General features: G+C 37.0%; 1 protein-coding gene across 2 annotated transcripts in view; it reads left to right on the top strand.

The window, feature by feature from the left end:
* RAB3IP (RAB3A interacting protein) overlaps positions 1-12,733 on the top strand; it is a 34,514-nt gene extending 21,781 nt beyond the window's left edge. For both annotated transcript variants that reach the window (XM_075428500.1, XM_075428499.1), the window contains 6 exons: positions 272-475; positions 3,557-3,685; positions 5,980-6,092; positions 9,555-9,654; positions 9,761-9,830; positions 12,369-12,733. In XM_075428500.1, coding sequence (XP_075284615.1) covers positions 272-475; positions 3,557-3,685; positions 5,980-6,092; positions 9,555-9,654; positions 9,761-9,830; positions 12,369-12,451 — 699 coding nt within the window. In that variant the 3' untranslated portion in view covers positions 12,452-12,733. The remainder of the gene's footprint in view (positions 1-271; positions 476-3,556; positions 3,686-5,979; positions 6,093-9,554; positions 9,655-9,760; positions 9,831-12,368) is intronic.
* Positions 12,734-13,730: the final 997 nt, after the last annotated feature.

Below are 13,730 nucleotides of genomic sequence, written 5' to 3'. Positions count from 1 at the left end.
GCATTGTTAAAATATATACTAAGTTTTGTGTTGCCTTGACATATTCTTAGCTAACACCTGTGGGCACAGAGCTGGTGTTTCAGCATCGTATCAGATAGCATAGGAAGCCAGTGTTGCTACAGTGTGCAGTTGCATAGGCATCTGTATGTTAGTACTGTTGGAAGATGAAGTCTTGATTTGAACCAAGATAACTGGAAATTTTGCTAATTAATGTAACATCTTTGTATGCTAACATGATATTTTTTTTGTTCATTACTTTATCCCTCCCCAGATTGATGTCCTCCAGGCTGAAGTAGCAGCATTGAAAACATTAGTACTGTCTACTTCACCAACATCTCCAACTAAGGAGTTTCAGTCTACTGGAAAAGCTCCTTTTAAGAAAGGCCATGCAAGAAACAAGAGTACAAGCAGTGCTATGGGCGGCAGTCATCAGGACCTTACCATGATGCAGCCAATTGTAAAAGACTGTAAAGAGGTAACAGTACAAGGATTGTGCTCTCTGCTGATAAGCTGGCTTTATTGTTTTGTTTACTCACAGTAGATCTAGTATATATTAAATATTCATGTAATACTGACTATTTTAGAGATATTTTTCATTACTGAAAGAAAATTTTTCTTACGCACTGATAGGTGGTGATTTTTTGTTTACCTTGAAGTCATTAAGGGAAGATGAGATGAAATTTGAAATATTGGAATTAATACTTTAAAGATGGGAATTATAAGAAAAAAAAAGAAGAAAAATACAGTATAGCTGAATGATAAGTCCTGGGAGAAATCTAGTTTGCCTCAGTTTCTTGCGGGCAGAAAATGGTGAATGTGGAGGACACTGGAGAAGGTCCAGTCTGCCTGACATTTTTCGTTAGTTCAGTCTCCATTCTGTTGGCTGCATAAGGAGACACTTTGAGGCTGATCGAGGCTGCTCAAAACGGGTGACTGTTTCTTGCAGTGACAGCCAAGGGAATCGGTACAAAACATACAGGTTTTCCACCCAGTAGGACTTGAGTCTTTCTGTTTATTATTGGTCTAAGGTAAATGTTTTTGCATTTCTGGGAGCTGGGTCTGAAACCCTAGTTCTCCCCTCTTCTTGCTGAATGGTCTTACCACTGAGTTAGGTTACCCTTTGCATGTCGTTCTTCTGATTTTGAGTGACTTGGCTTCAGAAGAGGAGCTGAGAGTACCCTTGCTCAGGCGTGGTATGTAGTGGCCTTATGGTGTGGCAAATGTAGCTTTGCATGCTTATGGAGAGTCTACCACTCAGAGATGTGTGTTTCAAGACATTGGATGGAGCTGGGCGTAAATACACATCAGCTCTCGGGTTTCTTTGTGGAATGTAGACAGAGTTACAGTGGCTGCCTGTCTGCCTACCCTAAATGGCAGTGGAGCTGGAAAGCTGCCAACATCCCAGAGAAATCCTTCCTAGCATGTGGGAGTAACCTCTAGGGTAAGTAGACGTGTCTAATTAATTTAGGTATTAAAAGGATTTAGGCAAGCTGAATAGCTGCCTGGATCTTAGGCAGTCAGGTAGCATCCTCTCGGCGTACATGCTGATAAACGCATCAGTGTTGTTCAAAGAGCTGAAATGTTTCTCTGATGTTGTATTTTACTGTAAAATGAAAGCATTAAAAATTTAACTAGAATTATTATTATAACTGGCTGTATACTTAATTGCAGGTAATCGAAAATTTGGTCTAATGAAAGTGCAAGTAAGGGCAGGGAGGAGATACGCATGTAGCACAGTGTAGATTGGAGAGGAAGAGCATCAAGCTATATTCACTGATCAGTTTTGTCAAGACAGCTTCTTTATAAGTTGCAGGTTTGAATGAAATTGAGTTAAATCTAGAAAATAACCAAATTAATATGAAATGCATCGTAATTTTTAGAATAATACAGTACAAATCTAGAATGACTTTTTTCTGCTGATATCTCTTAATTGTATTCATTTTGAAGGCAGACCTGATATAGGTTTTAAGGTGTGGGAAATGTTCCTTTAGGGAGCAAGTTACACCTATTGAATTTTGTTTGTACAGTGAGATTGGTGGCTTAGCAACCAGAACATTTATGGACTAGCTTAATTTAGATGGTGGTTCCTGATTGTACCTGACCGTAAGGCAAGTAGCTCTAATGGAAAATAAATTTGTCAGTCTAATTCTTGTAGGTTTTTTTTCAAGAAAACAAAGGTCCTTTTAATCAATGATTTAAAAAAGTATTTTAATCATGGATTAAAAGTCAGTTATTTTAATTTTTAGCATACATTATTTTCCCTCTTTCACTATCTCATCTATATTATTTGGTTTTGATATTACAAAATTTAAAAATCACATCTTTGTTTATCTTTTGGCATATATCCCTTTCTATAGCTTTAACTTTGGGTTTAAGAAGTGTATGTCTGCTGTAGTATAAGAATGGGATTCAGCAGCCAGTTGGAGGGGAAGGGTGCCGAATTCTGTGTCAGCAGAATGTCAGACACGGTCTGAGGATGGTGTTGCAGCTCAGGAGCAAGATGGTGTTTCATATCCCATTGGGGACTGGCATTAGTCTTTGATGTTGGATTAAGAGTATGTGTCGGAAGCACTCATCCCCGCTCTGCTTGGTTCATGTCTTGGAGCAGAATTGGTGCCTGTGAACATGATCTGTCTCAAATAACCCTAAACCAGATGTCCTCTGGAAATACATCAGTGTGCTCCAGCTGTTGGTGGGTAGCCAGCCCATGGGACAGGCTGTCGCATCACGCAAGTGTGGATTTTAACAGCAGCCTAGTACCAGTCTCCTCAATGCCAGACTGGGTGTGTGCCTGCCTGCTGCTGAACTGATCTCAACATGGAGATGACAAACCAAGGTGTTTTCAAAGCAGAGAAGACCGTATCATCCTAACACAGAGTGCTTACTGCTAGCATGATGTAGTGGGTTGTTTTAGTATTTCTCCATTGACGAGAGGAGCTGTGGGAGAGCAGATTCATAAATCACACCCCATGAATGTCCTTGCCTCCCTGTTGTAGCATGGTGTAGGAGAGAGTTTGCGCATAAAGATGAAAAATGAAGAATAGAAGTACAGTTTTAATTGGCTTGTGTATTGAATTCCTGTTTTCCTGTGTTAGTATAAGATGTCTAGGATGGCAGTTGTTTTCGTTAGTTTTCTCAGCTTTTCTGTAACTTGAAGAAATGGAGATAGACTAAAATACTGTAATGAAGATGCGCCAAGAAGATAATTATTTTTTCGCTTTTTTCCTGTTGAACAGTCATTTAAGTTTTTCAAAGATATCGTGGAAACTTAGGAAATGGGAGAGGGATAATTAGCTTGTTCCTGGTGTTGTGGTGACCAGTGAATGCATCACTTCTGTGTCTTGAAAATGATACGTCTTGATTTGCTTGTATTTACAGTCTTAGGAAAGTGGATTTAAGAAGGTGTTCGTAGCTGGGGCATGGTAGTTTTCTTTCACAGTGCAATGGAAAGCATTTAGTTTTAATGCTTATTATTTATGTGTGGCTATTTGCAAATGATAGACACTAGTGTCGTAACTGCAGCACTAAAACATGTGAATCTTTATATGTGTTCTAGGCTGACCTATCTTTGTACAATGAATTCAGATCTTGGAAGGATGAGCCTACTATGGACAGAACATGTCCTTTCTTGGACAAAATTTATCGGGAAGATATTTTTCCATGTTTAACCTTCTCAAAAAGTGAGGTAATGGAAATAGTCTAAATGTGGTCACTGATGCTTTCCCCTTAAATATGTTACATGAAGCGAATAGACTGTATTAAAAATGTTTTCATATGAAGTTTAACAATTTTTGTTTCATTCTAGTGTGACAGTTTATAGTGAAGTGCTGAAGTTTAGTCTGGAGTTTTGAAATGATGATTTTTTTTTTTCACTTTCATTTATGCTGTTCTAGATAGGGCCTTTTTAGGTCTACTCCTTCAGATGTCACTCGTCTGGCAGAGTCTGATATTAGTAAGAATGGGTGGTGGGTTTTCTCCTGATAGTTCAAAGATCTGGTTTTGTAGAAGTAGTGTGCTGTCACTGTCTCTTGTTGATACAGGGGGCAGTAGAGACCAATATATTTAATTTTATGGGCCAGTTTTCTCTCATATCAATCGGAGCAGGCTGCAAGCACATCCAGGTGTTTTCTTGAAGAGAGGGCTGACTTACAAGAATTAGACTTTGGGATTTGATATGATTTAACAGAGGCAGTTTGGGAATGTGGTTTTAGGTTAAATGAGTTATGAGACTTGTTTTTCCTTGCTTTATTCCCACGCACTCTTCCATACAAAGGAAAGACTGGAGTTTTACCCATCCTGGGAATAATGTGGAACCAAGTCCAGCTGCAGCTACTTCACTCTAGTTTTTGTTCTTAAGCAGCATTTACAGGCTACAGTTGTGGTATCCGTCTATAGGGAAAAAAGAATTGTATTGTTAGGTCTTTATTAAAATAAGAATAACAAATTTTAAAGCCCTCAGGCTTGACCCCTCCCCCCCAATTAAACACCTCACATGGAAAATTATGTATTTTCTTCATAATATTTATCTGTTGTTTTCATGTGATGTTATGTTTGTTTTCCCATGCTTTTCATCTGCTGTTACTTGCTGGCCATAAGCATGCATGATCTTTTAGTTAATTGTATACCGGTTCATTATGGTTGGGGTACAGCGTCATATGAACCTCTCCCACTAAAAAGTTTATGTGGTTACTGTGGCAATTAAATTGCTTCTGCAGTATGTGCAAGTAGGCCATCCTATTGTCTTTCCCAGTAACTCCGTTATGTGTTTTTCTGCTTCGGTGAGGATGTAATTACTGTAGATCTGTATTTCCTCTGAAGGAAAGAATGAGGTTTCTAGCACTTGTCAGTTTTATCAGTTATGGTTTCCAGAGGCTGTGCATAGTGGCCAACTTCTGTTTTCATTTGAATATTGATAAATGAATGTGCAGTTAAGCCAAACAATAAATTACACATGCATTCTGTTTTTGAATAATTGAAAATGCAGTTATCTGGTTGAAATACTACATTAACTGTCAGTAGCCTCCTGTGTATATGTGTAGTGTTTTGCTTTGGGGAGATGGCAGAGAAAGGGTATTTCGTATAAGCTTCTTTAATAGTAACATTCTGGTTTTAAAATACTCAAAGTACAATAGAAAAATATCTTTATTACTCAGTAGGAAGGCACCTTGGCACAGAATTATTTCGCTAATAACATAAATTGCACCTTTTGTTAAATCAGGTAATGGCTATTACTTGTCAGTACTTAAACAGTAGTCTTGGACAAGTGTTGAGTCCAGTCAAGCAAAATGAGTATATTCCAAGTGTCTTATGACTGTGTGTTTATAAAGACTTAACATTAAAAGCCTTAGCAGAGTTGCACTTTATTTCGTGAAGATGATACAACTTTCAAAACACTAGTCTAGTTAAAGTAACTGGCTTTTCTATATATTATGTTGGCTTTTCTATATATCGTTCAGTCTTACTTGTTTGAACACCTTTTTTAAAGCTATCTTTGGCTGAAAAAACAGTGACGTTAATATTTACTTGTTTTTTTCAAGATAAGGAGGCATGCTGCATCATTTTGTGTTTGCATAGAACACAAGAAAATTGGAGCAATTTTTTTGAATAAATGAAGTTTGTGTTGTATCCAGTCTCTGACGAGCACTGCATGTACAAATGCACATGCTGTTTGGGCTTTTGAGGAATGACTGAAAATACAGTTAGCATTTTAAACGTGCTTGACTACATTCCTGGCTGTAAAGGCAGTTATCTTTCCTTAGGGAGGGCAGGGTTATTTGGGGGGCAGAATTTAAACAGGAGTGTGGAAATTGGACCTCTTGCTCACAGTGAAAGCAAAAACTCATTTGTAATAGAATGTCTGAGTTGATTTTTTTTTTTTTTTCGGTGTTCGTAACTTTACAGAAGAGGAAATATGTCACTGCTTTGAAGGAATGGATAATGCAGAGCTGTTTTTAACCGCTTTCTAAATTTCTCTTGCAGTTGGCCTCAGCTGTTCTGGAAGCTGTTGAAAACAACACTCTGAGCATTGAACCTGTTGGCTTGCAACCTGTTCGATTTGTGAAAGCTTCTGCAGTTGAATGTGGGGGACCAAAGTATGTTAAGCTAACACACAGAGGGGGAATCTTGACTCATTTGAGATAACTCTTGGATTGAGAAAGCTGCTATCAACTGATCACCTCAGTCAAAACTGTGTATCTTAAACTTTACTTCCTAAAATCTAAGACTTCAAGATTGCTGTTACAAATTTTTATGGGGAAAGTAAGCAACTAATAACTTAAACTTTAAAAAACAAATAACATAGAACAAATCTTTCAGACAAATTCCCTTTTGTGAGAGCTGTTTACTTCACTTACAATAGGTTGACTGCAAAAGTAACATTCATTCTTTGGAGAAGATAATCCTGATACTTAGAACAGATACTTTTGAACTAGGGGCTGTCACCTGGAAAGTAGCATGGAAGAAATAGGTATTGAAGTAGTACAGGCTTAATGTCGGACACCTGGAGTATATGTAGCATAAGGTAGCTGAAGGATCTGAGAAGAGATATATAGAGTAAATCCTCTGAATTTGAGCAGGAGAAATGTAATGAAGCAGGAATGAAGGTGAAGGTGAGTTTGAACCTAAAGCGGGAAGTATACTTGAATGACAGGAAGGTTATTTTAGAAATTTTTGAATGGTCCTGGAGGAATCTGAAGGAAGACTTGTTGTCAGGTACTGATATAGACATTAAAGTTAGGTGGGAGGAACTTGCCTGAGGCACTGGGGCTTTGATGGCTGTGGAGGAGAAGGGAGGGATTTGTAGTGTGCTTTAGTGTATGTTAGGGTTAAGCAAGCAAGGTCGGTGTTAATCTGGAGCCTTCCAAATCTTGAGAGCGCCTTTTCTGTTGGAGATCTTTTGGACGAGTTGACAGTTCTCTCTGTAGTACTTGTTTTGACAGAGCTCAATTTTCTGATAGAAAACTTGCATCAAAATGTTTTCATCTGGCTCGTAAGATTTTTTTTTTTCTTTCTCATCACTGTTGATTTTTTAGTTCTTGTTTTTCCTCTGTTTCTGAGTGAAAGAGAAAATTCATTTAACATATTTCAGAGTTTTTTCCTTTCTCTTTAAAGAATCTACATAAAATGAAAATTGTGGTTTATGATTTAGTATTTGATCCTTTGTAGCCTACAAAATTCAGACATTCGTATATTCTTCAGCTTACTCCTGTCACCAGAAAACACGCTCTTTGAGCTGTAACAGCCCTGTATCAGAAGGGCCCACCGCCAATAATGGAGCTATTCAAGGGGTGAGGATTCCAAGTCCAAGATACACCATTGTGAGCTGCATTCCACGAATGCAACAGAGAATCTGGACAGCTAGAAGCTACTGAAACAAGTCACGTGTTATTAAAGAGCAATTGGCAAATTGATTTAAAGTTATTGTGGTTTAAGCAACTTCCCTGTGTCTTGACATGATGAAATATTTACTCAAAAATGGGAGACTCAGTTACATCATTCAGAAGTTTCATGAGATTTTTAACCTGTTCACTCCAGTGCAAGATAAATTTTTATTTAGAACCTATGTAGTCCTTAAATAGTTGGCTAGGTATAGATTAATGTTCGGAGATGACTATGCGCAAATTGTAATTTAGTTACTTTAGATGTATCAGAGGGCCAGGCCTACTCCTTTTTCCTTTCTCCCGCTGTCATATAGCAACAAGAACTTTTGTGCTATTGCTTGTAGATAAGTAATAGGTAAGGAATATGCAGTATTGAAGTGTAACTTTACAGCAAATGTGCTTTGCCTTATATACAGTTACTGGCACTGAATAGGAACAGGTGTTCCAGTTTTCACTGAATCAGAGCAGCAGTTTCCCATTTTTTACTTTTATATAGTGCAAAGCATTTTTTATTGAAACCATGTTCTTAAATAGGTAACAAAATATAGACAAAATGTAAATAATAACAAAAACTAGAATAATGTTCTTAAAGGAATTATGTTATTGTACGGTTGCCTGGGGGATGGGGGAACAGATGCATAAAATAGGAGGTAATAGCTAACAGCAAAGTAAGGAGCAGAGGGCGGAGAGCTGTGATAATAATGAAGAAAGGTTCTTTATATACAGAAGTTACTGAATGGTGCCTGTGATGGTGTGTAGTAAGTGCTGCCTTAACAAAAGCCAGCTGGGTTTCCCCACAGGATTTGGGTAATTGTCCCCACAGGGAACAAAGTGCTAAGCTGCATGTGTGCCGTACAGCGCAGAAGGAGTCGTTAGTAGTAACTGTCATGCCAGCATTTAACCTGGTGTGATGGAAGATAACATATAGAAGGTAATTCTATAGCCAGAAGAAAAAAGGGCTTTATTTTCCTAGCATTGAAAGTCTGTCTTCTCACAGAAGCTTGACTGAAATTGCAATCAGCTTGCTTCAGCTACTGTAGGATTTCTTGGATCAATGGCCTGCTCTCAGTCCTCATAAATTGCTATGGAAAATCATATACACTCTTCAGTTTTCTCCTGTCTTACGTGGTTCTGTGGACCAGCTGCAGGCTATTTAAAAGGGCCTCTGAGCCACTGTTTAGATCCACAGAAGCTTAGTAATTTTTGTTTCACTTTTGAAAGGCTGCTTGTTGTTAGACTTCCTAATTTGGTGAGGTAGAAATGGAAGAGAGAAGAGCCAGCAGCTTTTAAAATCAATGAAACAGTGGATGCCATGACAACCCAGTTCATCTGAGATGCTGCAATGTAGAAGTTCCAAATAAATTCCCATTTTATTTACATTTCTGAAGATTGTGTTAATAGCAGTTTCTGCAAGACATTCAAACCTTCTAAAGAACATTGGAGGAAATTTTTTTAAATTATTTGCCTTTTCTTGATATGTTTTTCAGGAAGAATTTGTGGTGACTACTGACTTTTCCTTGTTCCTGAATACGACATAACTTAGAATAATCCAGAAGTAGTAAATTCGATTATTTTACCATCACTTTTTATAATGGTAATGGAAAGAATTATTGCCAGACAGCCTATTTTCCTTTGCCTGAAATTATTTTATATTCTGAATATAAAATATTATTTCAGTTTGGGCACAAAAGATGGTCTTGGAACACATCTGAGAGAGGCTTCGGAGAATTAACTGCTACTCTGTAAGGCTGAGGTTTTTTATAATGAAATGCAACATCAAGCAGAGTTTTTTAAAAATCTGTTTAATTGTTGGAATGAAGTGATAATTTAAACATTGTTTATTTCACATATGAAGAATTAATTAAAGAAATCTCACTGTTCCAGAGTTGGCAAGCCAGCTTGAATTAGTGAATATAGAAGTACGTGACTAGATCTGAAGAAGGTTTTAAAAATTGGAAATGCATCACAGTGCACTGGTATTGAAACAAAATGAGTCCACGTGGAACTAAAATGATTGACAACATAATGCAATAATTACAACTTGTAAAATGAAGGCAAAGACTTCGGTATAGGTGCCAATATGAAGCAATTAAATTAACACTTTAGGCACACGCAGATGTTTAGACATCAATGTCAGATTTGTTTATTAAATCATCCAAACTTTGTATTTTGTAGGAAATGTGCTCTCAGTGGACAAAGTAAGTCATGCAAGCATAGAATCAAATTAGGAGATTCAAGCAGTTACTACTACATTTCTCCTTTCTGTCGTTACAGGGTAAGTAGATGTCCTGTGACTTTATTGTGAGTAGTAGTTACTTAGTTATTTTTCCATACCATTATACAAAATGATATTAACCAGCGTTATTTTTATATGGGTTTAGATCACTTCTGTGTGTAACTTCTTTACATATATTCGATACATCCAGCAAGGACTGTTGAAGCAGCAAGATGGTGAGTAGGAAATAGTATTTGGCATACATTAAAAGAAGTTTACATAGTGCATGTGCCTAAAACTTGCTATCTGTGCACAATAGCAGTGACCTGACATTACAGGAAAGCTATCTGTTGGTAGTCATTGTTGTAATTACAAGAATTTGGCTGTATCCCACCCACCAATAAAAGTTTTTTTGAAGACAACAGATTAAAAAGCAGTGATTTTTTTTTTTTAGTCCATCTGAAAACGCCTTATGTTACGAAAAATTCTGTAATGAGAGGAGTTAGTCACTGTTTTTCTACACACTTCTTTTGCAGAATATGGAGATATTTTAGACCAAAAATCTTCAGTTTGGTTTGATCTGGGCCTTTTTGTCTTCCTTCACTTGATATTCGGTGCATCTTCTCATTTTGTGCATTGGGAATTCGGACAGCCCTTCTTGTCAGACTACCTTTTTTCTTGTGAGATTATCTTTGAGGGAGAATTGGCAAGGATGACAGTATTTTGGGTTAAATTGTAAAAAATAAACAGGAAACCATACTGTAATTGGTCATCTGAGTTTAGATGAGAAATGAGGTCTTGGTTGTTGCTGTGGCATGGCAATCTCTTGATTAGGCGACAGGTTATAAAAGTATCTGACATTGTAAGGCTTGGTTACCCCCCGCCCCCCACCCCAAAAGGGAAATGTGTTTTTTACTGCCACTGCTTCAGGCTGGGGTCGTGTCCATCCCTGTCCCCCCCCCCTCAGTTACCCAGTCGCTTTCTTCCTGTTAGAATAATAGCATAATAGCATATCCAACAACTGCCTGTTTAAACTCTGTTTGTGCAGTAATTCGGCAATTTGCTGAACTGCGCTATTCAGTTTCAATATGTCCGTGTAAAAGATGATGGTTATGCAAATGTGTGCACTGTACACCTAGTTACTTAATTCTGGAATTTAAAAATGAACTGCATATTGTAGTTATTTGTCTTCATTTGTAAGACTGTTTCACCTGTTTGTTACTATAAGAGAAAAGTATGATGATTTGATGGTGTTTAAACTGTACACATTTAATGTAATTGTATCTCCTGTCCAGGTTAAAGAATACTGCCCAACAGCATTCAGTCCAAGGGTTTTTTTGAAACAGACCATAGCACTTAGGCTCCTGGATTTGCTAAGCACAGATAGTGGACAAAGTGCCATTGGCCTGGTGTCAGTAGTTAACTTAAAATTGCTTTCACTTTTAGATTTTTGTTTTCTTTTAGCTCAGTTACGTTTTTGAAAGTAGAGTAAAACATCATTGTAATGTTTATGGATGTCTGTGCTTTTCATTCTTTGAGTCTGTGTGGATTGGCTTCATCCAGAATTTGGCTAGAATTAGCCCCGCTTTGATCTACCTCACCTATGGTCATTTCCTTTGATATTTCCCGATTTCAAAGGCTCAGTGTTTTAGCTGCACCCAAATCTTCTGTTTCTAACCTGAAGTATTCCTGAGGTGATAGAGCAACTGTTCCTTACAAAAAAAAAAAAAAAAAGCTGTTAACTGTCCTTGTCAAATGGAATTGTTTTCGTGGAATTCACCAGAAATTCACCTGTTTCATACACTAAATTATGTTTAATAAAATGTTCAGATGGTGGTAAGTTTTACAGATGGACTAGGGTTGCAGAAGACCTTGAAAATGTGTTAAGTTTTAATTTGGTTTGTAGTTAAAAGGCTTTTATTTGACCAAAAGTACCTCTATAGTTTCAAATAATAATTGTTTACTTTGCTATTGAGATAAAGAAATTAAGTTAATATTTTAGTCTATCAAATAATAAAATGTTTTCAGCATTATCAGAATTACTGATTCTTCACAAGAAGTTTGGAAAAAACTGGAGTTTGGTGTTTCAGCTGAGTTGTCATCTTTACTATTAAAAACATAAAATTTACATTTGTAGCTTTATGTAAATATTTCAGCAATACCTTTAGAAGTACATAGGCAATCATGATAATTGTCTGCATAATGTGTTGAATGTATTTCTGCTCAGGCACCGTATAATTTTTCAGACAGAGGTCACTTTTACAAGAGTGTTTTTTCAAATACGCTTGGGGAGACCTTGTACTTGTTGCTCAGGTTAATAATCTTTGTAGTCATTCTACATCATGATCTTGACTGCATGGAAATTATTTTTGTCTTGGATAATTATACACTCAAATTTGATTTGTATTGCTGTGGTGTCTAGAAGCTTGAAGGTATGCACTATGCTCATCAAGTTTAGCAAAATACAGATAAAATGAAAAAATGTCTTTTTTCCTCCCCAATTTATTGCTGTTGGCAGATTACTGATAGAAAAAAAGAGGAAAGAAGAAAGATTACAAACGGAAACATTACAACAAAATTACGGATTCTGTGATAAAACAATTCTTACCTAACAAGCTCTGCAATTCTCACAGATAGTCCTTATGCACATAAATTCTGGTTTTACTAGATGTTTGTTACTTCTGAAGTTCCCCTAGACAGTGAGACAGCCTGTATACATCAGTTGAAATAAAATATCAATTCAGTATGTTTAATGATATGTCTGTCTTTTTTAGTGGATCAGATGTTCTGGGAAGTTATGCAGCTGAGGAGAGAGATGTCACTAGCAAAACTTGGCTATTACAAGGAAGAGCTCTAAATCTTTTTACTCTTGCGCATGCATGAACTTCATTGAATATACATAACTAAAATTGCTGAATCTTTTTTTTGTCACTTGATATTTCCACAAGGTGGGTCCAAGATCTTTCTCCTTTTGCAGATTGCACTAAGAAGTACTGTGATTGTTTTAAACTGACTTACGTTGTATATGCGTCCATATAATACTTAGTTGAACAAATGTGATAAGCACTTGCAGGTGTATTAGTTATTGTAATTTACATTTAAAAACAAAACTTCTGATTAAAGTGTTAGTCTGAAGCAGTGTCTGTCTTCTGTTCTTTTTGATACAAAACAGTGTGAACATCCCTGATAAGTCATTCCAAAATGTAAAACTGAGATGATTTGTTGACGAGGGAATACAATGCCTGACCCTTTCTTCATTGTAGTGTTTAGATATGTGCATGTATGCCAATACAGTTAACAGACGACTGGGAGAAACTAGGATTCTTTGAAGTGCTGCTTTCCTATATTTTTTTATTTTTAAAACAGTGTAAGAAGAGAAACGTGTATAGTGAGGAGTCAACAGCATAATGAATCTGGGTATCTTCTCTTTAAAGTAGGGTGCTGTTCACACATCAAGGAACAATAAAATTACCTTGATCACTCTGGTTCGAAATCTGTCCTGACCCCTGTCTGACTGCTAAAAACTTTGTCTTCACCTCTAATTCTCTTTCATTAGATTTTTTTCATTCCTTTAAGTAATTTTTTTTCCTCCTGCTATTTTGTGGATTTCCAGCTTCCAGTGTTCTATACATCAATCTCCCACAGCTGTCCTTGAAACTGAAAAATACCCATTATATGATTTCTTTAACATGCTGCTGATAATTTCCATATAATGTTATCAGTTTATTCACACACATAATTTGTGACAAAGAGAACCCAAAGAAGGATCATGGCTTCTTAAGGAAGATGCTTTTTCTGTTGTAGTGCTGCTTTGGCACTTCAGGTGGCCATTTTTCCCTGGGCCTAGTCGAAGCTGAAAGCAGACAGTTGATGAGGTTACGGTGACTGTAGCTGTGGGTATGCACTAGACGTGTTATGTAAAAGCCCTTTTGGAAAAACACTAGGTCTGGATCATGACATTTATCCATCACAGGTAAGATTAAAGCCTGGGCAGGTAAACCAACAACCATTAGAACTAAAGGCAAGTTTATATAGTTGGTTCTTTAGCAAGAAGCATCTCGGCGGATACGGATTTCTTTTCTCTGATGTCAAACGCAACCAACACTATTCATCACTGTCCTACTGGAATGTTCTTT

This window comes from Opisthocomus hoazin, chromosome 8, assembly GCF_030867145.1.
Source record: "Opisthocomus hoazin isolate bOpiHoa1 chromosome 8, bOpiHoa1.hap1, whole genome shotgun sequence".
Taxonomy (NCBI): Eukaryota; Metazoa; Chordata; class Aves; order Opisthocomiformes; family Opisthocomidae; genus Opisthocomus; species Opisthocomus hoazin.
The sequence above is the reverse complement of the archived record's forward strand: the minus strand, read 5'-3'. Positions and strand labels throughout refer to the sequence as shown.